This window comes from Perca flavescens, chromosome 22 (genome assembly GCF_004354835.1).
Source record: "Perca flavescens isolate YP-PL-M2 chromosome 22, PFLA_1.0, whole genome shotgun sequence".
NCBI classification, from domain to species: Eukaryota; Metazoa; Chordata; class Actinopteri; order Perciformes; family Percidae; genus Perca; species Perca flavescens.
Genome location: NC_041352.1, coordinates 11393788 through 11421191, shown reverse-complemented (window position 1 = coordinate 11421191; position 27404 = coordinate 11393788). Strand labels below are relative to the sequence as shown.

The 27404-nt window shown below is 43.6% G+C and overlaps 1 protein-coding gene across 1 annotated transcript in view; it reads right to left on the bottom strand.

Annotated features, from left to right (window-relative positions):
* The window catches only part of zfhx4 (zinc finger homeobox 4), an 82946-nt gene that overhangs the window by 35593 nt on the left and 19949 nt on the right, over nucleotides 1-27404 (bottom strand). The window contains exons 2-6 of the mRNA XM_028569156.1: nucleotides 24147-26682; nucleotides 23424-23642; nucleotides 22503-22797; nucleotides 20312-20853; nucleotides 4753-4987 (exon numbers count right to left, since the gene is read on the bottom strand). Of these exons, the coding sequence (XP_028424957.1) occupies nucleotides 4753-4987; nucleotides 20312-20853; nucleotides 22503-22797; nucleotides 23424-23642; nucleotides 24147-26636 (3781 nt within the window). The 5' untranslated portion in view covers nucleotides 26637-26682. The remainder of the gene's footprint in view (nucleotides 1-4752; nucleotides 4988-20311; nucleotides 20854-22502; nucleotides 22798-23423; nucleotides 23643-24146; nucleotides 26683-27404) is intronic.

Below are 27404 nucleotides of genomic sequence, written 5' to 3'. Positions count from 1 at the left end.
CCAAGTTTTTATTATGCGAGGAATGGATCCCGCCTGACTGAAATCTGTGGACTTTACCTTTTATGTAAGTAACTTCCTGTTTCACAGTAAATGAGAAAGAAAAGGTCACAAATAATTTATTAACTGTGGGCAATCAGCTGTTTGTAAGCAAATCAATATGCAATATAATTGGCTGCCTTAACCTATTAAACTTTAATCTAAACATAGATATCTCACAGATAAATGCATCAGAGGGCTGAAATATGCAACACAAGCACAAAACAGTAACTAAAAAAGGACAAAATTGTGCTTTGATGAGCCAGTCAGCTGCTCTCACCTACTGTATTCTGACTTAAAGGAGAAAATGGCCACCGCTGTGCTAACTCTAGTGGTTAGCTAGGTCTGGGTGTGTGTGTTGCATCTTTTCTCTCACTCCTCCGGCCATCCGTGAATGTTTATGTAATGGCCACAAATTACTGAGACAAACCCTGGAAATAGACTTCTGTCTGAGGAGAGACCTTCTTAGAAAAAAACAAGAAGACAACCGCTGGAATGACGAAACCACCCCCACTACCCAGAGGAGAAAAAAAGTATAAGATGAAGGAGTGAAAGTGAGGGAAGAGAGAAAAGCTAATACCTCCAAAGATGCCTCGTGTCATAACATCGAAATGCACTTTGGGAAACAGCAAAGCCCTTTCCCAGATTGAAAATTGAATGATCGCTTTTGGTGCTTTGACTCGGTTCAGACACACACAGTTTGGGTAAATGTGGAAACAAGGAATGTCGGCATACTTAGAAATGGACAAGATGGCACACTTGCTCTGTGCCCATGTTCTATCACTTCCTGCTGGCAGCACAAGCACATAGGGATAATAAGTGTCCATTAGGCTCCGTTTTTAGCCTACAGCTGCTATCTAAATGGTTAGTACAGCTACACTAATTTGACTAGGACCAAAAATGACCCAGAGCCTTATCACTCAGGGAAAACAAAAGGCTTTGGATACACATGCACACACTCCCATATATACACCCACACCCATACACCCACACGATAAAAGTGTTGTCGGCCTCTATAAGTCAGAAGAGGTCTTTTGTTTAAAAGGGGGACTCAGACAAAGAGGGTCCTCTCCCTCCCTCTTTAATGCATGTTCGTGGGGGAGAGGGGGGTATAGAGGGATGGAGATGTGTGTGGGTGGTGGAGGGATGGCTGACAGGCCAGGCTCTCAGAAATAATTACCCCCATAAGATCCCATCTCCCTTTCCTTTTTGTGAGGGACAGAGGGAACAGAAGGGGAAAAATGACAGAAAGTAAAGTATGCAGAAAAGGCCATAGTGTTTCTGCTTGGTCTGGCTTATGAGGAGCTTTACACATGATGGCGCACAGGGCTAATGGGCGAGGATACACACTCATGCACACATACACGCGCCTCCTCGCAGTGTTCTTTATGGCTAAACAAATGGTCAAATGGTTAAGACAGAGGCGGCAACACAGAAACAGTCAAAGGCAGAAAAACAACTTAACTTCAGAGACTGTTAATGTCTCCAAAAATCCAGCTAAACAAATTGTTCAAATTATAAAATCGATGATGGAATACCCGTGACTCGCAATCTGTCATATTTTTCTTTTTCTGCTTGAATTTTACTAAACAGCTCTATTCAGAGCGTAACTTCATTATAGAGCAAGGGCACAAAAAAAAAAATCTAATTCCTCTATCAACTTTTGGACGACACTCAAAGCAAAATGGCCTCCAAGTCCTCCATGTTGAGAGGTCGTTTATACTTGCTCTTCTGATGCAAACTGGCATTTTTTATAAACTCAATTATCTTTAACACTTCTAATTGTACACAGAGACTAACGATTTATCTCAGCAATGTGGGCACACTGAGCCTTTTGTCTCTGAAGGACACAGCAGAAAGATCACGGCAAAAGCTTTTTTTTTGTTGCTGTACAGTCAGTGAGAGTGAGTGCTTGCACATGCACAAGAAGATAAGCGCACACAAACTTCACTCTCACTTCACAATGGTGTTTACCTAGTATAAAGGATGAGACGGCTGGGCCCAGGTTCGGGGAATTACAGACTCAAAAGGATAACAAAGAGTGAAAGGTTCTAAAATAAACATACACTAGCAAACACATGTATTGACATGCACACAATGCAGTCCAGCAGAAGTGTTCCTTGTACACTCCTGTCTTTGTTCAAAACACCTATACCCTTGCGGTGTGTCTCTGCTGTACTGTATCCTTAATTAGGCCATAAAATCAGCATCAAAATTGTTTAATGAAAGCCATTCACATGTACATAAAGTCCAGAGCATTAGAACTCTTATTCCCAAATGGGCCTATAATTATCTGGCTCAGTGCCAGGTCCCAGGCTTTAAGAGAAAGATACCGGTCAGCACTTAAATTAATCTTTTTCATACCAGTCTCTAATGAACAGAAAGTGCTCAAGTCAGGAGTTGTAGCCCCAGAAAACTAACAGCACGCATACACATGCACGTACACACAAATACAGGGTCCTTAAACCTAACACTGGCTGGAAATGTTGTTTACTATAGAGCCTTTTCCATGGGTGAAAACATTCACATCATCTATCACTATAGGAGCCCAAAGCAGCTATAACATACATTTTCTTTCATTTAGCATAACCTACTGTAGCATGTAATGTTTGCCAAAAAAAGCACAAAGGGCTCAGCTTAAAAAAAAACAACCTCTATTTGACAAAACTATAGAACAAGAGTACGACCCCAATTTATTACATCAACTTTCAGTGTTTGATCTCTGGTTGAAACACTTTTACTCCACTCTGTGCCTACATATGCCAAATGTGTACGGTCTACAAGGAAATACCTTTGAAACATTTACCATGTACCTTGTGAAAGAATACTGTTGTTAACTATAAATTATATAGAGTGGGCAAAAAGAGGGCATCCAAAAAAGTGGCTTAGCATTTTGGTCGCTGCCAACGTCCGCTTAAGCTTTGCACTAGCTTCCTCATGGAAATTCACCAAGTGGCATCAAAGCCAAGGTATAAAGCGAGGGCCTGAGCAACAAATATGGTGTGTTTTAAGAGTGGAACATTTGCAATAAGTGCAGCGGGTGAATATTGCATTTGACAGGTTTAAAACCTGGTTGTGCTCACTGGTTTGAGATGTAAAAAAAAAAAAAAAAAAAAAAAAAAAAGGCTTCAAGCCGGGCTTGTGTTTTGGATTAAAAAAAAACGGACAGGAGCATGAGAGAGTGGGAGATGGAATAAGCAGGACAAAGAAGGAGAGAGAGAGAGAGAGAGAGAGAGAGAGGAGAGGTACAAAAAGAGTAGGAGAAAGCGAGAGGGGGATGGGGGGGGGTATGTTAAAATGTACGGTAATGATTTATCTAAGCAAGCTTTTCTGCTGCACCCCAAATCTCACCGAAACTTTGATCCATGTGTAATTAAAACCAAACGTATGCCGGCTACAGTCTCCATTTCAGGATTGGGAGCTCTTCTTCTGTTTGTGTGTGTGTGTGTGTGTGTGTTAGGATTCACATATGTTTCTAAGCGCTGGGCCCCCATCTGTTTTGGGAGTACATGTACAATATAAACAGGACACTTTGGGGAGCACAGACACACACACACACACACACACACACACACACACACACACACACACACAGATGGATGTATGGACTAATGCTATTCTGGAATGCTATTCAAAATGTGTTACACCCCCCCACACACACACACACACACACACACACACCCCTATCCCACCCGCTCCTTCAGGTCAAGCAAAGCAAAAACAAGTTAAGCGCTCATTTTCTCCCGGCAGTATTAACATAGGGATGACTAAATAATGGACCCTGACTCTTGGTCTTCTGGTTTAAATTAAAGCACAGCCCCCTCCCCTTACACCCTGAAACCCCTCACCAACCATCCAACCCCCACTCAAATAAAAACGATTAATCTTTTTTTTTTTTGTCTCTCTGAATGTTTTACAGTTCTGTTACACTTATTAGCTGCTGGCAGGACGGAGAGTCTTAAATGAAAGCCAAATTGCTTTGGTCATGAGAAAGGAAATGAAAGCTCACTCCAGGGAGAGGCTGTGTAGCCGTAGCATACATGTGTGTGTGTGTGTGTGTGTGTGTGTGTGTGTGTGTGTGTGTGTGTGTGTGTGTGTGTGTGTGTGTGTGTGTGTGTGACTAACGTATATGTGTACAGGCCTTTCACTATGAGATACTCCCAAGGTGAAATTTCATAATTTGACGACTGCTTGCCTGCTTGGGATGTCCCTGCACAGGACAGTGTGTGTGTGTGTGTGTGTGTGTGTGTGTGTGTGTGTGTGTGTGTGTGTGTGTGTGTGTGTGTGTGTGTGTGTGTGTTGCACATATAAGTGCAGCAGCCTAATAGGAACAGTATGCTCATTTTGGAGAGATTAGGAGGAATGGACGGGTCTGTATCAAGAGACGTGATCTGGATATGAAGGCCAAAGGAGGGAAGGAGGGAGGGAGGGAGGGAGCTTTGACAGAATCAAGAGGAGTGGTGCAAGAAAAAGAAAAAAAGATGGGAGGAGTGTCAGGAGTAAAGAAAGATGGATCTGACTTCAAATGAAGAAAACTGATGACCACAACTGAAATCAGAAAATAAAAAAAATTGAAAAACAGAAGCAAATAGGATGTGTTGGGTGTCTGTGTGTACTTCATCAGAAAAAAAAGGCAGGTGACAAAATAGGACACCACTACAAAATAGCTTTGAAAAAACAAAGCAAAAAGGCAAAGCAGGTTACAGAAGCACATACCTTGGCTGAAGGAGCACTCCTTGACGTGGAACAGCTCGTGGAAGCTCAGTCCATCCTCGTCCCCTCCCAGGCCTTGCTGGTGAAGTTGGAGTTTCCTCAGTCCTTCGTTCTGCTGGTGGCGAGCTGAGCGGGCGTGCTGCACCAGGTTGAGGCGGGCCTTGGTGGAGTAGTCGCACAGTGTGCAGTGGTAGACACACGAATCCGGGGAGTACGCGCTGTCCTGCTTCTGCAAGTGCTGTGGAAGAGAAGAGAAGAGAGCGCAGATGTTAGATGGTGTTCGTGTTTTACGGCGTCCTGGGGTCGATTCAAGGAATTATTGTTCTCACAGCTACATTTCTTTCCTCTACGCATTTTCATTACAGGTGTTTTCAATAATTGTGAGATTACAAAGACTTTCGGGTGAATTAAATGCAACAAGTGACGCTTGTCTGCAAAATCATGTTCTCAGTATTTTGTGCTTTATAGCTATAAAAGCCTTTCCCTTCTACCCTGCTTTCAGCTTGGTTCCAAAATGTCAAAGCCCAGAAGTCCCACTTCCCTGGCTTCAAACAAGCAGAAAGTCCAGTACAGTATATGTTCTTCTCTTTTTCTGCAGTATGTGAGTTGAATCTTTGGTATTATGTATCGTTGTTCATTTCCTGTAACATTTTAATAGTGTCACGGTAGTGCTAGTAGTGGGCAGTGCTACAAAAACCAACACTCAAGAGCAATGAATAAATCCTATGAACAAAGACAATCTGGTTTAATTATTTCAAATAGAGGGAATACTATCAACACAGTAACAGATGTTGAAAACAGAGTTTTGGGTGTGTTTATGTCCAGACACTACACATTCCAAATGAACTGGATATGTTTTAGGTGACATAAAGATTAACAACACACACAAAGTCAGATAAGGGGTTGAGTTCAGAACACTGTTTTTTTCTTGGACATGCACATTGTCCAGCAATGCTCATTGTTGGCAGCTGCAGGGGTTTCTCATTCAACGTGTGCTGTCAGTTGCAAGCCCTTAATTTCCAGTTGCCTCTTTAATGGCATTGCAGCCATGCAAAGCTACCCCCTACCTCGATGTGTGCATGCACACAAACACACACACATGCACACACAGCCCCCATCCCACCTTGCCCTACTCCCATACACCCAGTCAAGCCAAGCATATCAAGTGTGCCTCTGTTGTTGCTGCCGGGCTAATGAACAATGCACAAAAACAAAAGACCAGGCCAAGCTTTTATTATCTGATCCTCTGTGGAGGGAGGGGAGGGAGGGAGGGAGGAGGGAGGAGGGAGGGAGGGAGAGAGGGAGGGAGGGAGAGACTGAGAGAGGAAACGAGAGCAAAGAGACAGAGACACAGAGGTGGCTCACGAAGGTTAGTTTATGCTTTGTTAAGATTTATTCATACAGCCATGTGAGAAACAGGTGCAGGGTTCTATGCATGAATTAATACACATAATGTAGTGTGTGTGTGTGTGTGTGCTACTCCTACTCTGTCTTTCCTGGCTCCTATAGGAGGATGTTTCATTCTTGAAGCACATGAAAAGTTAGCAAGGTAATATTTTCTCCTGAACATTGTTGCATCATTTTATATGGAACAAGAAGATAAGGAGATTGGAAAAAGTGTATGTGTAGGAGGTGTGTGTGTGTATGTGTGTGTGTGTGTGTGTGTGTGTGTGTGTGTGTGTGTGTGTGTGTGTGTGTGTGTGTGTGTGTGTGTGTGTGTGTGTGTGTGTGTGTGTGTGTATGCTGGGAGGAGTGGGGCAGAGGGGTGGTGGTTGTGTGTGTGTGTGTGGGGGGGAGCACAGTTAGTTGCAGGTGTGTGAGTTCTAACCCCCCTCTTCTCCTTCCTCCTTTGACAAACAGGGATTAGCAACATAGCTACAGCCGCTAACACATCTTTTCACTCTGTCTCTCCCTCTTTCTTTCTTTTGTAGGAAATCTTACGAGATTTTTCTCACGAGACGGTGGGACGTCCCCTCGCAGTCAGAGGCCCTTTCAGAAGTCTTAAGTTTTAATTAAGTCGGAGTTGTCAGAAGAAAGCTCCCCTAGTCCAGAGCTCAGGGCCATTAATTACAGCTATCTTTGTTTCTCTGTGAAAGGAGGCCTCCCTCGCTCCTTCTCTCTCTCTCTCTCTCTCAGCTTCTTTTCTTTCTTCCCCTCCCTCCCTCACAGGAGAACTGGGCTGCTGAGCCTTACCGTGGAAACCACACAAACGTGTGTTAATGAAAGCAAACACATACAGTATATCACATGCAAGCAAACATGGATAACGGTTTGAGTCTTTTCATTGAAATTTAGACTTTTTGATCTTTTGAAATGTTACCAATCATGGTTGTCTGCTGGAAAACGGTGCTTGGCTCCCCTTCCCTTTCACTGCTGCATGATATTTGTTCTCTCTCAATTCAATCGTGTCTGGACTCCACTCCAATATACTTTTATTTCACGACCATTCTGCTAGAAATGGGGCTACTTAGAATTGAATGAAAAACTAGTAATCAAACAAGGCCTTTCTTTCCTCCAGTGACAACCTTCAGTATTATATTAAAAAAGAAGAAAAGCTCATTGGAAATGTGCTGTGTTAAGTGAACATGTTCATTTTCTCAGCAGAGGAAACAGCCATGATATTTGAACCTTATCAGGAGATAGCGAGAGAGATAGATAGATAGAGAGAGAGAGAGAGGGAGAGAGGGAGAGAGAGAGAAAGAGATTGAGAGAGAGAGAGTTCCAGTGGTTCATAATGTCATAGCCATTGAGGTAATTGCCACTGGTTCAAAATTTTAATTTTCACATGAATCAGTAGTGGCCCAAAATGCTTCACATCCTTCCATGTCCGAACATATATTCCATTTGTTTTTAGGATCTTAGGCGTAGGCTTAGAGTAGTTGGATGATATACTTGGGGTTGAACCAGGCTGCCAGATAGGTTTAGGCCTAATATTAATTCTCTCCCCATCAGCACATTCCAGAGGGTTTGTTTAAGACCTAAACTAGAGGGCTGTCTGTCGCTCTCTGGCACTCTGCAGGCCTGAAATGCAGGCGGTCTGGTGATCACAGGCCAGAACATCCATGATTTATGAACTTTTAAAGGAGCACTTTGACTCCTGCCAGGCGTGGGCTGTGTAATGCATATTCAAACACACAAACACACTGTTCTTGCTCCTGGGTTTGCGCCTGTGTGTGTCTGCTTGAAATGTGTATGTAATTTATGCCGCAGCTGATTTGTGTGTTTGTATGTGTGCCGTACATAACATTTGTGTTATATGAATGTCTGTGTATGTGGGTCTTGTGTGTGCAGAATGGCAAATAGGCCCATCCCTGTCAATATGGCACCTCTCCAGAGTGCCTGGTGGTTAATTGTTGGGGATTAGTGTTTGGCAAACAACCAAATAAGCTAACTCTCCCTGTGGGCCAATCAAAACTAGCTAAACAGCACTCCCTGGGTGGACCTAAACATGGCACAGACATCTCTGGATGGTGGAGGAGGTGCACATACACACCCCCATACACACAGAATGCAAATTATGACACTTGGGACTTCCTGTTTACCTGTCAAAAACAAAACATTGTCAGTGCTGTCGATGACACACGTGGATGCATGCATGCACGGCACACACACACACACACACACACACACACACACACACACACACACACACACACACACACACACACACACACACACACACACACACACACACACACACAGGGACTTGTATGAATTTGACAGGTAAGGGAAGCTCCCTTGTGTAGTGGTTTGCTTCTGCTGTGGGGTGGGGATGACAGAGGACTGGATTCATTATGCAGAATGAGATGTTTTACAAAACACCTTTCTCCCTCATACACAAACACAAGCGCACACACCTCCCCTCCGCTCGCTCCCTGGGTTTGGGGGAAGGAAAGCAGCACTGCTGTCTCATTTTCATTTGTTCTATCTGTGGTGACAAAGCTGCCTCATTAACTGAATTCTTAATAAGCCAAGGCAAAAGACATCTTCTCACAACTTCTTTTATCTCTCTGTGCGTGTACATGTACGTGAAAGCATGTGTGCATTCGGGTGGGTGAGGGTATCATTTCAATGCTTCTTTTCTTTTTACTGTTTATGTGCGTGTGTGTGTGTGTGTTTGTGTGTGTGTGTTTGGTTTTTTATTTTAATTTTGACTCTTCATTTTTTTTTATTTTATCTGTGTTTTTGTGTCTGTCTATAATTCAATGCTGCCTTCTTCTTTGCCTGTGATTGTGTGTGTGCACCAGCAATATATGACAAAAATATTTTGAAAGCAGCGCAAAGCAGTTGGGTTGTGTTTTCCTCCATAAACTAAATGACAAATTAGAGTATTCAGTACAAACATGACTCTTTCCTGTCATTAAGTGTAGAACCAGGCAGCTAATGAACACATACTGAAAATAAGAAGCCTCCACTACCGCAGCTATGTCTTAATAACCAGTGTGTGTGTGTGTGTGTGTCAGAGCGTGTGTGTACGTGTTTTATACGTAAAGAATCAGCAAATACATCCCGTTTTCCTATTTTTGTCCGCTGAGAGTATATATGCATGCAAATGTACCCCCCCACACACACACACACACACATTGTAAAAATAAAAACCTCTTTATCTCCTTTCATCAGTGTTTTTTTAGGGGAAGCATGGAGCTTGTCGTTGGGTATAACTTCTTTTTGGAACGTCACCAGCTTCCGGTGCTATCCCCTGGGCCCCCGGGGGCCATCGGAGACAAAAACAGCCCCACTTGGCCCAGCAAACAACAAAAGCGTGTTTTGTTCCTTGAAAGTATTTTAAACACATACCAGCACTGCCTGGAAGGCTGCCAAGTGTAGAATTCCATCAGTACTACCACCTCCCTAACACATGTTACTGCTAACCGCTGCTCAGCCCCCAAGACATAGATGTAACGCAAGATCACTGCCAATGGATTCGCTGGCAGACTGCACTGCTGAACAGAGATGCTGAGGGCCCAGGTATGTGCCACCTCGCTTCCATGGATAAAGAGAGCAGCAAATATTGTGTATAGAGAGACAGATTCAGTGCTGCACATGCACCAAAACAAATATGCAAATATACATACAAAAAGTGCTGAGTGCACATTGCAATATACAGATCCCTGCTTCTCTCTCTCTTTCTCCCCTACAAGGCCACTGTGTGTGATCTAAAGATACTGGAGAAACAAAAACAATCCCCTAAAAAAACAAAAAAAAAAACAACCTTCTTTTCTTCCTAATGGCCGTCTTTCCTTTCTTTACTACCAGGACTCTCACTTTCATGAATGCAAAGAAAAATATTTCCTAGAGCTAAATTGCCTCTCCTGTTTCTCTCAGCTCTGCCTGCTGGCAGTCACATATGATCGGAGCTCTGGGGCCTGTCCATGAGGTGCAGGGCCTGTGGGCGAGCTTAGCTTAGGTCACCCAATAATAATAAGCATCCAACACATAATGGCCGGCAAGCCAAATAAATGAATTATCACAATGAGTCTCTCGTACGAGCTTTCTGCCGCTCTTCTCAACTTCTGTGCTGTCTCTCTCTCTCTCTCTCTCTCTCTCTGCAACTTTTTCTTTCCCCTCTTTTTTCACTCCATTTTTTCTTCCGTCTCTGTTATTTGCTATTGGTCGGCAGAAAAAAAACAAAACAAGAAAGCAATCAGGATCGGGATTTGTGAAGAGCTTGGAAAATAACGCAACTCCAGTTAATTGTCTTGCCTTTCATTTTCGTGACATTGACACGCAGTCACTCACAAACACACACACACATACACTGTGTAGCAGTGACGTAAGTGTGTCTGACATATGGAGCAAAGGTCAATCTGAAGTTCACAGCTTCCTCACCTCTGGCCCCTCTTTTGGAAAAATCCCTTCTGACTCTCTATGTCCACACACGCACACACACACACACACAATGTTACGTTATGCAGACCAGAGGAAGATCAAGGAAAAAAAACAATCCTGCTGATTTACAACATGATCCATTTCTTCTGGTCAATGAATGTGTAGGAAAACCTTTTTTCTGTCTCCAAGCACAGTCACCACATGTTTTATAATGTACTGACACAGCAGTTGGTAATAACAGATTCTAGGAGACAGAGACACCAGGCCAAATCTTACTTTCTCATCAGTGCATGTATGTGTGTTAGGTGTCTTGAAAGCCAGTTCACCTCCACCCCCTCCATGAAAATGGATCAGTATTTACATTAGCATTAGATTTAGACAGCATGGCTCAGCCACTTACTCCCTATTAGCCATCCTGACCTTAGCCCATTAGGGTCTAAAAGCCCCCGCTTGTCTCCATCACAGCCAGGTGAGATTGACCAGACCTCCCCTTTCCCTAAACCATATTGCAGCTGAGATGATCTTTTCCATTGACTCACAATGGGACAGAGATCATAAAATGCTGAGATCAAGATCATTGAAATGCTAACATGCTTGGGGGATTATCTTTTTCCAGTGCTGTGCAAAGGGGGGGGGGGGGGGGTATTGCTGAAATACTAACATGCTTTTGGGTAGGGTTCATCATTTTCCATTTTTTCCAACATGCAAAGATGCTTTGGGAAATCAAGGCAAGGCCTAATTGACAGGATCTATTAAAGATGGGGAGAAAAACAAAAATAAAGAGGATGAAAATCCAGGGTTTCAGCTTATTGGCTTGTACCATCAAAGAGGTCTGTACTACACTGATGTTGTTATATTTAACTAAAACTGAAAGGGAAGAGAAGGGGAAATAATTTTGGTGCCGAGAGGAGCAGCGATTTTGCCAAGTTTTTTTCCCGCTCTGTTTGTAATGGAGACTTGCTGAAAAATGTCTATTAAAGAGAGTTAGACAAAAAGAAAAGACAGAAACATACAGTGTGAGAAACTAACCCACAGATTCAAAAATCGAAGAGAGTGAGAATCTAAACAGAGAGAACAAAAGAACAAGAGACAGACAGAAAGAGAGAGAGAATGATAGGGAAGAGCGTAGTCGGGTTCAAATCACTAATTACACATTCCTGAGTCTGTGAAGGGGAGTATTGTTTTCCAGTTAGCCCCTACCCTGTCGCATGGTTTCACTTAGCACAAAACAAAAGGTACAGGGAACAAAACACAAGTCTAATACCAGGCCCTGCTAATGACAGAGAAATGGGAGAAATTATCCCTGGGGTGGATCCTCGTGAGAAAATGGCTAGTGATTACTGGACAAAGGGAGTTCATTTTGAAACTGTCACAAAATGGCAGACTGTCTGCTTCTTTCTTTTAAGAGCTGTATTTATCAAATGAGTGCACTATCATGCCATTTTTTTATAGATACATGCTTAATCTATAACTTCACATACTACATATAGTGTTACAGAATTCACTTCCTAACAGTAAAATGTTATATTTCAACACACTTCTTAGAACAAAAGGTTCAGGCCTTATTCCAATAGGAAACAATGTGACTTCTTGTGAGTACAAGCTGTGTATAAGTGTGTGTGTGTGTGTGTGTGTGTGTGTGTGTGTGTGTGTGTGTGTGTGTGTGTGTGTGTGTGTGTGTGTGAGCGCACATTGGAGTGGTACCTCTGCCAGGGGAGAGCACAATGAAAGACCCTCTTCAGCGGAGCCGTTTTGCATATTGCCACAGGAAATCAAATGCCTTGCAGTTGACCTACAAGATGGCACACTTGATCCCTCCCTGCTTTCTTTACAGAAGGCGGCTGATTTCAGCCTGCACCGCTTTCTTTTTGTCTGCTTTATACCTCTGTATCAAAACTCAAACGTTTAAACTGTGTCTCACAGAGATAACAATTTATGTAACATTTTTTGACATGCCACATGAACTCAGTCAGCCAAACATTCAACAACCTAGGATGTTCTGTCTACCCCCATAAACACATAATGATGAGCTCTGTGCTGTTCCGGCAACATAGAGGACCCTACCATTTTCTGTGTGAGCCAGGGGGGGGGGGTAAGCTGATAGCAGTGACAGCACTGGGCAGAGTCGCCTGGCTGGTAGTGTTTGCCCAGGCCCCAGCCGTCTAAAGGAAGGATATTGTTTTCCCCTGAAAAAGCCTCAGCCGCAGTCCACATACCAGCGTCCACTCAACATACCAATGGGCTCTTTGAAGATTACTCAAATGTTTGCCTTTGTTCCCCCATCACCCCCCTCCATCCGCCCCTACTCCTAGTCCTAACCTACACTCCTGCCAGAACGAGGAAAAGAAGAGAAAGGACGGAGGAAAAAAAAAAAATCTGACTTATATCTTCAGAAAACAGGGGGAAAGCAATACCACCCTCAGCTGTGCTCAAATTCAAAATGGCCTCGGTAGGGGATGGGCAACCACTGAAAGGAATAATAGCGCTGTGGCTACCAGTATAGTAAATCTAAACATAAACAATAGAGTAGGGCAGCGTATTAATGCAAGTGGACAATATTATACAAGGATGCTAAATGAAAAAAGTCTCCCATCTGTCTGCCAAAAAAGTGCAACAAGCTTTTAAAGTCAGTTTATCCCTGAGCAAGTAAGTCCACAATGAGAGTTGAACATGATGATTCCAATGGGTTAATTTAACTAAATGTGCTGAAAACTCAGTACCCCCGCACCCATCCCACATTAATCCCGGACAAGTAAGTGGGCTTTCTATCAGGTCTATTTCAAAGCATTAGGGATTACCTCGCAGAAACTAAGCTGCTTGAACTCACAGGAGGTCAGCGGTATTGTGCTGCTGCAAGGATGGAAGACCAGGGGTATAGATAGATAGACAGCAGGACAGGTCAGTTCCTCTTTCTCCAGCTCTCCAACAACATCCCTCAATCCTTCTCCCTCCCTTGTTCCGTCTCTCTCTCTCTCTCTTCATCCTCGCCCCTCTCTTTCACCGTATAATCGAATATCTCCCACTACTTATCTATTCACTGAGCACCTAATGTTTAAAATCAATTAGAGCTGGAATGCTGAAATGCTGAATACTGGGCCACATGCTGATAATGACAGAGAGAGTGTGAGAAGGAGAGAAAAAAGCGACAGAGAGCGAGAGAGACTTGGGACCGTTCCAAGGGAGGCACAATTACCTCCAATCGATTGATTATTGATTTGGAAGGCCGTTGAGGAGTATTTCAGTTCAACTTTGTCCATATCAATGTCCTGATAGCTTCATGAGATGGGAAACGCGTGATTGTTCTATCTAAATACCATTCTAAAGCTGATTTAACATTTCAAGAATAGAGCACATATTTGTCCCTAATGGACACAAAGTATAAAGAGATTTTGAGACAATTTTCATACAAATTAGGCACGCATTTTAATGTCAGCTGATTTCAAACGTAACGCTAATGAACTTACACAATAATATTTATCTGATCTCGCTGCCATGTGATCTGTCTGAAGCGGCTCTGATCAAATCAAGGTATCAAAAGTGAAGGCAATATGCCCCGCGAGATTATACTTGAGATCATGCGCCCTCTTTGATTATTCCTTTTTTTAGGGAGCAGTTGAGGAAGAAAAAAAAAGAAGGAGGAGAAAGACAAGTGTGTGAGTAGGCAGTGTAAGGATGGAAGGAGGAGGAGGGAAGTGTGTATTTGGGTGGGTGTTGGGGATATATCAAGGGTGGGAGGGTTCAGATGAGCCAAGGGAAAAAAAGACAAACTCCTGCTAGCTCCTTTGTTCCTGCATCCCTGCGATGTTCCCTTCCTTCTGGTGGTCTGGAGGACACTGACCCCCCCCCCCCAACACACACACACACACACACACACACACACACACACACACACACACACACATCTCTGCTATCGTTCCCATACCTGTCAGCCCCGATCTGCTTCACAGTCCCCTGCACATGGACAAATGGCTTGGCCCCGGCCCGGCCCAAATGACCCGCAGCTCAGAGAGGAGTGGGGATGATTATGAAGAAGATCACATCTGGCTATTAATATGAGAAAACCAGCCCTGTCTTCGTCTCACACAGAGAAACACACCTTGCTAAAGGAAGAAAAAAAAGGAATCTACCATCTCAGTCTGCAGGCCTTAACTAATTCACTGGAAGGTTGAGAAGTAGAGAGGAGAGGAGGTGGGAAGCTGGATAGGGTAATTAAAAATTACATATGAGTGTCAATCGGGAGCTGAACCAAAGCTGGACACACACACACACACACACACACACACACACACTAATGCTGTGCTGACCATCTGGTTAAGGCTTTGGAGGGAGAATGGGCGAAACTCTTATTAATATCTATGAGGATTATTAGGAGGTGGAGGTGGTGGTGGGGGGTTGGGGAAGTCCATCCATTCAAACCTTTCTGTCAAACACACAAAGCAACAGCGTACACGCAAACACACACACACAGACAGACAGACAGACACACACACCTGCTTTTATGCTTTAATTAGCTGCCACCCTCCATCCCCCACTTCACCACCCCCGGACCTCTGAAAGATTTCCATTGTAATCTCCACGCAGGTGAAAGAGGAGACGATTTGAATAATCTACTAACTGGCGTCTCTTTGCCTCGCAGAGAGACAGAGCGAGAGAGAGAGAGAGAGAAAGAGAGCGAGAAAGAGAGAGAGAGAGAGAGAGAGAGAGAGAGAGAGAGAGACTGAGCAAAAGAACAACTTGTAGAAGTGAACGACGAAAAGTGAGACAGACAGACCTTTCTGGCAAAAACACTGAAATTAACTCATTTATCTGCTCAGGTTTACAGCGCTGAACTCTTGACGGCAGGCTGCATTATCAGTCTTCATGACAAAACATGAAAAAAAATCTATATCTTGCAGTCAAGTAGCAGCTGGCGTGAAGTGTGCAAAAATTCAGCTTTAAAGACAAACTCTTTAAGTCTGTTGGCAAGTGCGAGACCAGGATGCACTGATCAAGAGCCTGTGTCTGGAACAAGCGGACATGGGCTCAAGTGGAAAACAGTAACTTGATAACCAAGACTACAATTGTATGTGAGTGGTACTGTATTGGTGAGTGTGTCTCGATGAATGTATGTAGTACCATACCTCTGTATGCACATATGCATTTATGTGAGTGAGGGTGTCATAAATGGTGCCATGCATTTGAAATAGATCCAGTCTTTTTTTTCTATTCCGGGGACCGGCACAATGGGTTTTTATGCAAATCTATGGGAGTCAATCTCCTGTCCATTTCCCCATCACACAAGTCCAAATGACAGTCCAATAATTTGGGCTGCATATATATAGGGCCATTTGATTTTCAAATGAGTGTGGGCAGGGTTGACCCTTGCTAATAGCCAAGGCACAGCAGTAGACTTAATATCACAGATGCATAAGCACAGCCATCTCCATCTGAGGGAGATGGAAGAATATAAAATGTGAGGGAGGTGTGGGGGGGGGCAGAGTTTGGAGATTGAAAGAAAAAAAAAAGAAAAAGATAATAAATAAATAAGAAAAGAAAAATACAAAGGAGATGATGAAAATGACAAAGGGGGGAGACTCTTTCGATGCATCTACAAATCCAGCCCCCTTTCGTCTTCTCCTTCTTTTCCTTCCTTCCATCCCTCCCTCCTCCCCCGTTTAATTCCCTCCACCCCTTGTTTCCCGGCCATGGTGTTGCCAAGAGGATCATGGGTAATGAGATGGCCTATCTGCGGCTCCCCAGGGGAGAGATAGAAAGAGAGAGAGAGAATGGGAGAAAGAGAGAGTCAGAGACAAAACAAAGAGAGTGGGTTAGACAGAGGGAGTGAACGAGTTTGAGACAGAGAAAGAGACCGAGGGAAAGAGACACCTTGTATCTCTGTTCCCATTCTCTGTATTTCCCACTAGCAAAGTGCTTTATCTTAATGTTCTTTCTACTCCCTCTCTCCCTCCATCTCTGTCATAGAAAGTTGAGCATTTTATAAGAGTTCAAAGGAGAGCAAGAGAGGGAAGAGAAGGAGGGGAAAAATAATGAAAATAAAAACAGAGATATGGAAATGTGCAGTGGACCCCAGACGTCCATTTTCGCTTGACTTATGACGGAAAGCTGGACAGACAGACAGGGGTGGGGTGGTGGTGGCTGAGGACAGTTTGATTTATTCGGACAGCCATCTGAGAAACAGGTGCCATGGCCTATGAGACACATTGTACGTGTGTGTGTGTGTGTGTGTGTGTGTGTGTGTGTGTGTGAGTGAGTGTGTGTGTGGTCCTTGACCATGCCACATTGACCATGAACATTCCCAACTCCTAATGACCCAAGGGCAAGCACAGAACCTCTGAAGCCCTGTGGACACACAAACACACATGCTCACTACAAACTAAACCCCTACCTAGCCCTGCAGCACTTGTGAATGGCACTGACAGATTTACTCCTGTCTCCAGGTGCATTAAGTCCACTGTTTGTTATTAAAAATCATAACGAAGCCATACATCATCATATTCAACGCTAAGGCAAACACGAACCAGGCCAGCTATGGACACGCTATGCTACGGCAACATTTAATGCTGAGTTTACCTCACAGGCTGCTAGCGTACAAACGCTACGTTAAAACATCTTCCATTTTGTCATTCACAATGTTTCTAGGGGATAAAGATGTGCACTTGACAGCTGTGATAATAGTGAAGTGAGGTTCTATACACACTTTGAATTTCCAACTAAATTCTGTATCATGAGAAATAATGTGGAAAAACACACTGTGCGGTAGTATTCTCACTGAAAACAAACAGTAACCAATCAGATTTCCTACATTTCCTCCCCAATGAGCAGCGAGGCATAGACCTCCGCTTTTTCCATATAAGGCGTATGACTTCCTGCGCCACCTGCTGTGCCCGGGACACCAGATGACTTGATGTCCATGTGCTGCTAATGTCATTTCCCTCTTGCAGTTTCAAAGTCTGGAAAAAAACACTTTCAAACTCTCAATTCCCCTTAAAGTACTCCATTGCTGCTACAAAGCAGCCATAAAATCTCCTGAATATGCTTTTTGTTTGTATCTTCAAATGGTTTCCCATGCCATAAAGATATTCTGTGTTTCCAAAAAAACAGATGGTAAAGTCGTCAACACTCGGATCTTTTATGCGCCCGGCCAAGCTACCTCCATCCCCATGTGCTTTTCACCTCTGCCAATACATAAAAGGAGAGGTGTTTTTCTGGTCAAATAAAGAAATTATTTTTTTCCCTCTGCCTTGCTCTGCTGCTCTATGCTTTCTCTCCCTCTCTCTCTGCTTTATTACCACATGTCCAAGGGTAAAATAGTGGGATTTCTGCCAGAGGCATTAAAAGCGTCATCTGTGGAACAGATTTGTTGAGGCCTGTGGGGTAGGTGGGTGGGTAGATGAGGTACAGGGGTGTATGGGTGCACGGAGGGGGCAATGGGATGATCCTCACTTGCTTTGGCTAAACTGGTGGTTGTGTGTGCCTAAAAGCATACTTCCTTGCTTTACTTAAGTTTCTTGGAAAGCAAAATATGTTAGGAAAATGTTCAGACAAGCCTCTTTGTTTTATGTCTGTACTGTTGATTGTGCTTCTTGGGTTTGTACATTTAATCACAACTGATATAAATAGCTTTCTTTGCATGATTACATAGCTGCCAGTGTTCATTGTAACCTAGTTAACCTATCTGGCTTTTGCCTCATTTTAAATCAACTTAAACAGCTGCCAAAAGTGTCTCAACACTCTAAAAATCCAGGCACGCATGCCTACACAAAGACGCACACTAATGCTAAAGTCTTCCTCTGGTAGTAAGGAGATCCTGATTAGTGTGGGCTAATTAAGCTGATCCTATAGTTTAGCTATATGTAGGCTAATGTGCAAAGAGCACTTTTGTTAAGAATTTATACATTTTAAATATTTCAATGCAATTAGTGTACAATCCCTGAGGATAAGACATCCCCACCTCATCCCATGCCAAGTGTAGCCTTTGCCAATTGCCAATCCTGTGTCAATACGTACATCCTGTTTAAGTCAACTACAACTGTTTTAAATAACCCTAAGAATGCCAATGTGCTTAATCCACTCAAGCCTTGGAGCTGTAAGTAAAAATCGGACACAGATTTTGAAATGGATGCAATTCCTTCAAAATCAGGTCCCCTTTCACAAAAATGATTAAAAGGAGTGACTAAAGTATGTGGGTCAGTGGAGACTTCTTTCATAAATGTTAATGTTGCAGATTCAAAACTTTGCTGTATGTCATTTTGTCTCATCTTTTTTTTGCTGAATACCGCAAAACTTTTACAGCTTTAAAAAGAATAAAAATAAAGAGTAAATTATTTAATATTATTATAATATTATTGTGACGAGGTCTTCTTATTATAATACAAAAGTGGGTAGATAAGTGATACAATTGTAGTTGTATATTCTACTGAAAAACAAAAACATCAATAGAATCTTATCTTTTTATCCTCTTACTACAGTTGTCTCTATAGGCACAACACACACACAAACACACACACACACACACACACACACACACACACACACACACACACACACACACACACACACACACACACACACACACACACACACACACACACACACACAAACACCTTTCACTGCCAAATGTTGCGTACAGTAGTAAAGAAATCCTCATTAATGTAATGCACTTGATCCTGTACTGTAGGTCAAGGCCTCGGAAATGTAACAGCATCCTATTAAGCTGAAGGAGACGTCTGACAAACTAAATCACCTTAAATATATTGGAGCGGAGAAAGATGCCAGATATTGGTCGTGTTGGAATTTTTTGTTGTTGCAGGAACTATTTATTGCTCAGAGAGTAAAGAGTTTAATTAGTTAAGTAAGTGACTTCTGTGTGAGTTCGCCGCTCTGATGGTGGTTACCTTATGACAAGTCCCGACCAAATAATCCCAAGCAAAAAAAAGATTCCAAAGAACAGGGAGTGTTTGTCTGCAGGATAGCTGTGTGGATGTATACATAAATGATCATGCAAACAAACACAAAAACAGTGTGTGTTTCTGGAAACCTTAATTATGAAATGTATTACACATATGTATCCCTTCATTGCAAAATCTGAAGCCATTTTTTACCATAATTAAAAAATGCAAAATATTACGTAGCTTTTTTCTAGTTTGTTTCTTTAAGTTCAAAATGCGTGTATCCGTGCATCACGTAGGGATCATATAGCAAGACTACCATGTATAGAATGTGGTCTACTTTCATTGGGTCATTGTTCAAAACTAAGTTGTTAATATGCCTATACATCCTTATCATAAAAATAAATTCTTGAATTATTCCAGAATTATTTACAGCTGGAAAAAACAAGCTGAAAAGACAGCTAAAGATAATCAAAACTTTGAAACATTTGAAACTCGCTGATTGGACATGACTTGTGTATAATTATTAGTAACATTAGTGACAGCTGGTCATAAGCAGGACATATACCCATATCCAATGGAAATCGTCCTGGGTGCTCTAACAGTGACCTTTTCCATCTTGGTCATTCCATTCTCATGGGAACTTTATATTCATGTGACACTGCAGCTAAGAGGATAGGGCACAGTCATTATAAACAAAAACACGTGTGCTTTTTCTCAATCTGATCTTAAAATGAGAGGTGTTCCCCTCAGATGTATACCAGTAAGAATGCTATTATTTTGCTGTTTGTTAAACATTATAAAGTCAGTGTCCTGCAAAAACTAAAATTATTAAAAGTTTTTACCTTGTAGAGGCGGATGGCAGCCTCATGCCTCTGGTTGGTGGCATGTAGTCTCAGTTTATCCACGCTGTTGCTGTAGTAGTCACAGGCATTGCACTTGAGGTGCACAGGGTTGCCAATGGCCACACACTTTAATCTCCACTGGTTGGCTTTGCCTCCCTCCTTGATGTGGGCCACCAGCTGGTGCTTCTGCATGTGTTTGTCTGTCTTACAGTGCAGCTGAAAGTTGGCCTTCAGCTGCGTGTTGTAGCTGCAGAGCTTGCACTGGTAGACGTCGCCAACCACGCAGCGCCACTCCTCTTCGGGCAAAGAGCGCTCGGCATTGACGTGGGCGTTGAGAGCCTCCAGGTTGTCCGTGGAGTAGCAGTTGCACACGGCGCACTGGTAGAGGCGCAGCGAGGGGTCGTTGATAGGTGGCGACAAGGACGAGAGGGAGGGGTCTGATGAGGACATACCCCCCATTCCACCGGAGGACACCAGGGATAGGTCGTCCGCCATTAGTTGACCACTGGCAAGACGAAGCTCCGCTGATAGGTCACTATTCACTGTGGAGAAAATGAGTGAGAATGCAGGTTAGACAGCAGATAGAAAGACAGAAAGGTGTTCAAAAGGTAAGGCATTCATAAGGATTACATCATATTAAAGGCTGGCGGTATGCACAGAAGGACGAATGGTATATAAAAACAAAGAGGTGTGACAGAAAGACAAAGCTCGAATGAAAATGAAAGGCTGGCATGCATAGGGAGGGATAAAGGATAGAGAGAAATAGAAAAGGCTCTTTTAATGAAATTAAGTGTGAAGAGAAAAGTGAGTGCTCCATGCAGGTTTCTCTCACACAAAAGGATTTGATAAAATAAAGCTTCACAGAGGACTAGGGCTCCTTACAAAGTCTTGTCTATAAAAAACCCTAATAGGATTGAATCAGGATCAATTACAATCATCCTTTTCAACTTGCTAACTCGCTCATCAGGTAGCTTTAATTACTGCTCTCAGCAAGGGTGGGACAACGGTTTTAGGGCTCCAAGCATTTCTTACATCCACGCAGAGATTTAAAAAGCTGATCAATGCATTGTACACGTTTTTCTCTTTCTTCTGCCCGCCCACCATGGGACAAAAAAAGGAGATCTGCCATTCATAGAAATGTAATTAATTCTTTCATTTGATCCCTTCATTGTTTCTCTATACATGCCATACCAAAGCTCATCATGTCTTTTTTCAGATAGAATCTCAGAACACATCATCTGAATCGTTTTTTTTTCTTTACAGTTAAAGTACAATTCCCCTAATTAATGGATGACTAAATGTGTGTTTTTATGTATGTGTGTGCTGTTTTTCTAGAATAGCACTGGATCCAAAATGTGAGCCAACATTTAGAATGTGTATATCTCTAAATTGTATGCATGAATATTCATCCTCCATTTATTCGTTTGTGTGAGTATTTGAATATATAAATATCCTGCTCACACCATCTAAACCTATGTACAGCTGTGCTCACTATGGGGAGCTGTGGGTTATCAGTGAAATTCACTGAGAGTACATCTGCTGGCTGGGCTGTGACCTCCACACTAGAGGAGGGAGTGGGTGTGTAACACTGCAGGGTTATTGTTAAATCTCTCTCACTCCTACGGGAATCTGCTTCCTGCTGTGTGAGTGTGTATGTGTGTGCATGTGTGTGTACGTGTGTGAGTCCTCTCTAGGGTAAGCGAAGGTGGGGTGGGGTGTGTATTGGGGGAGTGGGGGGGGATTAAGCTGACTTAAGAAAATTACAAATGAAAGATTAAGAATAATTCTCATGTGGCGTCTCATAATCATTTTTTAATCAGTGAGAGGGGTCAAAGAAGGAAGACAATGACAGAGGGACAATATGAGAGCAGAGATAAGAGGGAAAAAAGAGCAGAGGGTTCAAGGGGGTGCAAGGTAAAAAGGATCGGAGCAGAAAAAGAGAAGGTGAGAGGTCAGGAAGAAAAAATGAAGAGCAACAAAGGAAAGGCACAGAGATAAAAAAAAAACATACCCAGATGGCATCAGATATATGAGACAAAACATAAAACGGACCAAGTGAAGGATGCGCAGAAGAAACCGAAAAACAAGCTTGAGAGTGAATATATGAAAAAGGAGCAGAAATGCTTTTTTATGCTTTTTAATTGACCAGTGGGTAAAATGTATGTTTAATTTCAATTCTAGTATTACTCACCTAGACCAGATCCAAGAGCAGCCACGGTTGCAGGATCTAGCTGGAAAGGGTTAATCATCATCTGAGCATCTGGGCCACTGCTGCCGGCTGGGCTCTCCAGTTTTACACCTGCCAGGCCCATGTTTTGAGCCAGGTAGTACTGGTAAAGCTCTGCCTCAGCTGGAGCCAGGCCCAGATGGAGGCTGTGTTGGATCTGCTTCATGTTCTGCTGCAGCAGCATCATGTTGTGCATGTGTTTCTCGCTGGTCATATGGATGCGCAAGTTCCGCGCCACGTTGGTCTCATAGTCACACACCTGTTGGAAGCCAGATAAATTACACTTTTTTAGGGCATCTGACTCTGCTAGTTTTTTTTATCATCATCACACTTAAAATTAAACTATAATTAATTATGTAATTCATTTTATATATTGTTCAAAATGGGCATTGACAACAATTGAAGCAATAACATAATTTTGTCATGATGAGGAATTTCTTAAGGTTTCTACAAAACTTGGGAGATAATGCTATAATGTATGAGGAATTCAATTATTTTTTTTATTTTTATTAGTGAAAGCATACAAGGTAAATGACACATATAATACACAGCCAATTACATATACGTATGTATATACAGTGACAGACAGTAAAAACAATAGCATACAGCATACAACAACTACAATACAAGTTATAATGATGTGGTAAGAGGCAGAGAGAATGGTGTGTGAGAATAGATTGTATATGTATATGTCGTTTGTAAGTTTATAAATGATGGGGTGTTTAAAATTCAGTCTTATAATGACCAGCGGTCAGATGATGTGGCCACGAAAAATAATAGACATAGTGACGCACAGGGAAATAACTGACTCATTGTTTAAACATTGAAACAAGCAAATTGGTATGTAGCTACCACAGTGCTACAATGACACTGTTGTTTCATTACCTCACAGCGCCAAGTGGGCTTCTGTTTAGGCTTGGATGGCGAGGGTGCACCGCAGCCTCCACCAAGGCTGGCACTGGGCACAGGGTTGGCATGGTTATGGTTATGGTTGTATTGTGCCTCACTGCCACCGTTCTGGAGTGTTTGTACGTTGTTCAGATGCTTGTCCGACTGCATGTGGATGCTTAGGTTGCCTTTGGTGGTGGTTGAGTAGTTGCATACCTACAAGGGAAGAATTAATACAGTGATGCGTGATATACACTATGCACATTTATAACAAAAAACAGGTGATATCTGATTAATGATTACATATTAAAATTCAGATTTTCTTCAGTCAGTCTTATGATGTAATTACTTTAACCTTTATAGCTGTGATAGGTGTTGTTGAATTAAAAGAGAAAGACAAACACATTTAACTCCCTCCTTTCTCTCTTCTGACACTGGATTTTCAATTGAGTAAAGATGTACAACTGTAGAGGTTGCCATAAATGGTCAGATGCCTATGCCCCAAAATTGTCCTGAAAAGCAAATTGCATTATCTATATTGCCAATATGCTAATATACTTGTTTATTAACATATGTCCAACAAACCCGGAGATTTGTTTTGGTTAAATTAAGGATAAAAGTTGACTTATGAAACCCAACACAATAAAAACAAGAACATTTCAGAAAGATAAAAAAAGACAGAAAAAAAGTCCATAGAGATGAAGAATTAGATGGACAGACCTCACAGCGGAAAGGCTTGTATCCACACGTATAGCTTTCGCCTCTGGCTAAACGAGGGTGAGGCTGTCCTGTGCGGCAGTACACACATGATCCACCAGACTCCGGATGTTTCTCCTTCATGTGGGCGTCCAGCGTCTGCTGGTACTTGTAGTGCCAGTTACACTTGGGACACTTCAGAGTCTTGCAGGAGTTACGTGAATGCATCATCGTCATATGCCCACCCAGAGACCGTGAGGATCCCAAGACCGTGTCACACTTGGGGCACTCCACCCCACTACCTGGGGAACCTTCACCTGGACCAGGGGTACCAGGTGTGCCGGGAGTTCCAGGCGTACTTGGATTTCCTGTGTGTTGATACAGAGGTCCAGGACTCTCATCATCTCTGCGCAACATCATCATGTCAAGGGGGTGGGAGGAGGGCGACTCATCCCGTCCTGTCAGCGCTTCACTGGCTGAGTCATTGCTGCTCTCCCGCTCTCTGGCAGCTGCCAGGGCAGTGGACAGGCGGCTCTTCTCCATCTCTAGCTTCTCACACACAGGCAGGGAGGAGGAGGAGGTGGATGCAGGACCTTTGATGTCATTGTTAAACTTTAGCACACTGTTGGAAAGGGGGGAAATACTTTGGTTTAAGAGAGGGAAATCTTTGCTACTGGTGCTGTCGGCACGCTGTCCAGTCATTGCCATGTTCATGGCCTGTTCCTCCTCCTCATCTGCCTCCATTTCTACTCCACCACCATTGGAGTAAGCATCCTCATCCTGCTCTGGACTTTCTCCTCCAACTGCACCAGGCTCCCGCTTGACATGCGGGTACTGGCTCAGATCCGGCCCATTGGGTTGCAAAGTGCATGTGTCCCTAACGTGGCCCTTGCAGTCACTATTAGAGTTCTGACCTTCCAAGTTGCCGCCAATGGCAGCAGCAGCAGAACTCCCGCTGGGGGTTCTCTGGGCACCAGCCCCTCCCCCGAGGTTTGGGTTGGTCTCAGCCTTTGGCATGGTTTGGGTTCTGGGGGTTTGGTCATTGGAGGAGCTGCTGGCACTGCCCTTAAGGAAGGCAAAACCTGCCTGAAGGGAATCGGTACTCTCCCCACTACTGTGGAAAGCATTCCACAAGCCGCGGAGCCCCGTGTCTGGCCCTAGGAAGTTGGCAGGTGTGGGAAAGTGGGGTAGCACAGAGTTGGTGGGGTTTTTTGGTTCCAGAAAGCTTATAAGAGGTTCTTTGTCCTTGCCGATGCCCTGGATGATGGCAGAGACGTGCTTGTTGCTTAGCAGCTTCTGCTCCTGATCATTCAGGGTCATACGGTGGTCATGGACAGCATGTGTCACGAAGGAACGGCTGTAGCCAAAAGACAGTTTGCACAGGAAACACATCAGCACAGGCTTCCGCCGTCCATCGGCCACGCAGCCCTCAAACTTGGACAAGTCCACATTGTTGGGGACATCTTTGGACACACAGGAGTTTTTGGCTGCACCATCCGCCTTCAGATAGTCTTTGTCATTCTTGTGGCGGAGGTCATAGACACGGAAACTGTGCAACATGGGACGAGTGCCCGCCAGCCCTCCAGCTGAGGTATTTGGGAAGGAGGGGTGGTCGGCCACTAGGGGGTTATTCCCCAGGGATGAGGCGATGTGGAAGGTGTTGATGATCTGGGGGTAGAAGGACATGGGTGCAGCGGGCTGCTCCAACCTCCCCCCTGGGCTCAGGCCACTCTGGCCACTGCTGACCTGGGCATTGGGGAAGGTCTGGGGGGACAGCAGGCCCCTGAATTGGAGAGGCCCAGAGAGCCCCCCCTGGTTGCCACACTGCTCTTTGGCGTCCTCCAGGATGAAGGCAGAGCCATCGGGCTGGTAGATGATCTCGCCACTCAGGTTCTCCACATCACTATCCTCTTCCATCTCCATCTCACTGTTCATTTCCCCCATTTCTGCAGCACCCACCTCACGCTCTCCTTCATCTTCACTCTCCTCTCCTACCATCCCTTCAATCTCCTCACCCTCCTCGTGACCTCCAGTGGTAGGCAGGCGGGCGTTGGGGCAGTGGTGCTCCATGTATTTTTGTAAACTGGGGAAGGAACTCGAACATTCGTTGCACGGGATCTCCTTTGCCAGTGCCACAGGAGATGTGGCAGGGGCAGAACAGTCCGAACCCAAAGCTGCTCCTCCTCCTCCTGGTAAAGTCCCGGTAACACTCCCTTTGTTACCGTAAGTAAAGCTTTCTCTCCGACTCTGTTCCATTACAGGGTCGATGGTTGCACTGACATTGGTGGGGGTAGCAGTAGACCTTAGTGGGCTTAAAGCGGGCTCTCCAAGGCCATTCTCTGGCTCTCCAATGGCAGCAGGCGACGATTGGTTGTTGTTGTTGGCGTTGTTGCTGTTGGCGAGACTGGTCTCCATGGCGACGACGGAGTTGTCCTCAGCAGCAGCGTCCAGCCTCTGGCCACCATGTTCCTGCTGCCGTGATGACACCATAGGGGGAGAGTCACAAGTTGCCATGACGACCACTACATAGGGATCTCATCTCATCCAGCCTAACAGGGACCTGAGTTGTGGGGAAAAAAGAGATTTAGTAAATGGCGTTTAACAGCATATATTTTTGGCTAATTCTAAACTACGGTTAACTCATCCAAATGAGACTTGCAACAACACAATTAGTTCTAAGTAAAATGTAGGGTGAAAGTAAGTTCAAATTAGAAAAAAAAAGTGATCTACCTCTGTATAGCCTACCACCTACCAAAAATAAGAACAGTGTTTAGTAGCTAGCACCATGACAACTTTTGAAAAGTACAGAAATCCAATATTAACTGCTCCCGCTTGCATCTTTGTCTTATAACTGGCAGACGGAGATTGCTTGCCACAACCACAGAAAAAAAACATACTTGAACAAACGTATTGTCGCTTACTGACCCAAGGGACCAGAGCTTGGAAACAGGGGAAATTAGGTATAAATGAATGAAGCAGCTCCCACGACAGCTGTCTATAGGGGCTTTTATAAGAATAACCCAATTGCCTAGTAAATAGATTCTTTGATCGACAAACCACTGTGCAACACGGGAAGCAGTTTCGCTTCTGTTGTGTCCTGCATGTGCTAATGCTATGTTAAAAAAATGATTATGTCAAGCTAGTACTAGCTCAAGTTGTGGACAATTAACTAACACACATAGGTAACATTAATCAATCAAGTGTATCTAATAACTTATACAACAGTTATGTCTTCCTTTTAGAGGAAGAGCAGATTGGAGTTAGAGGAGTATTCAATCATTG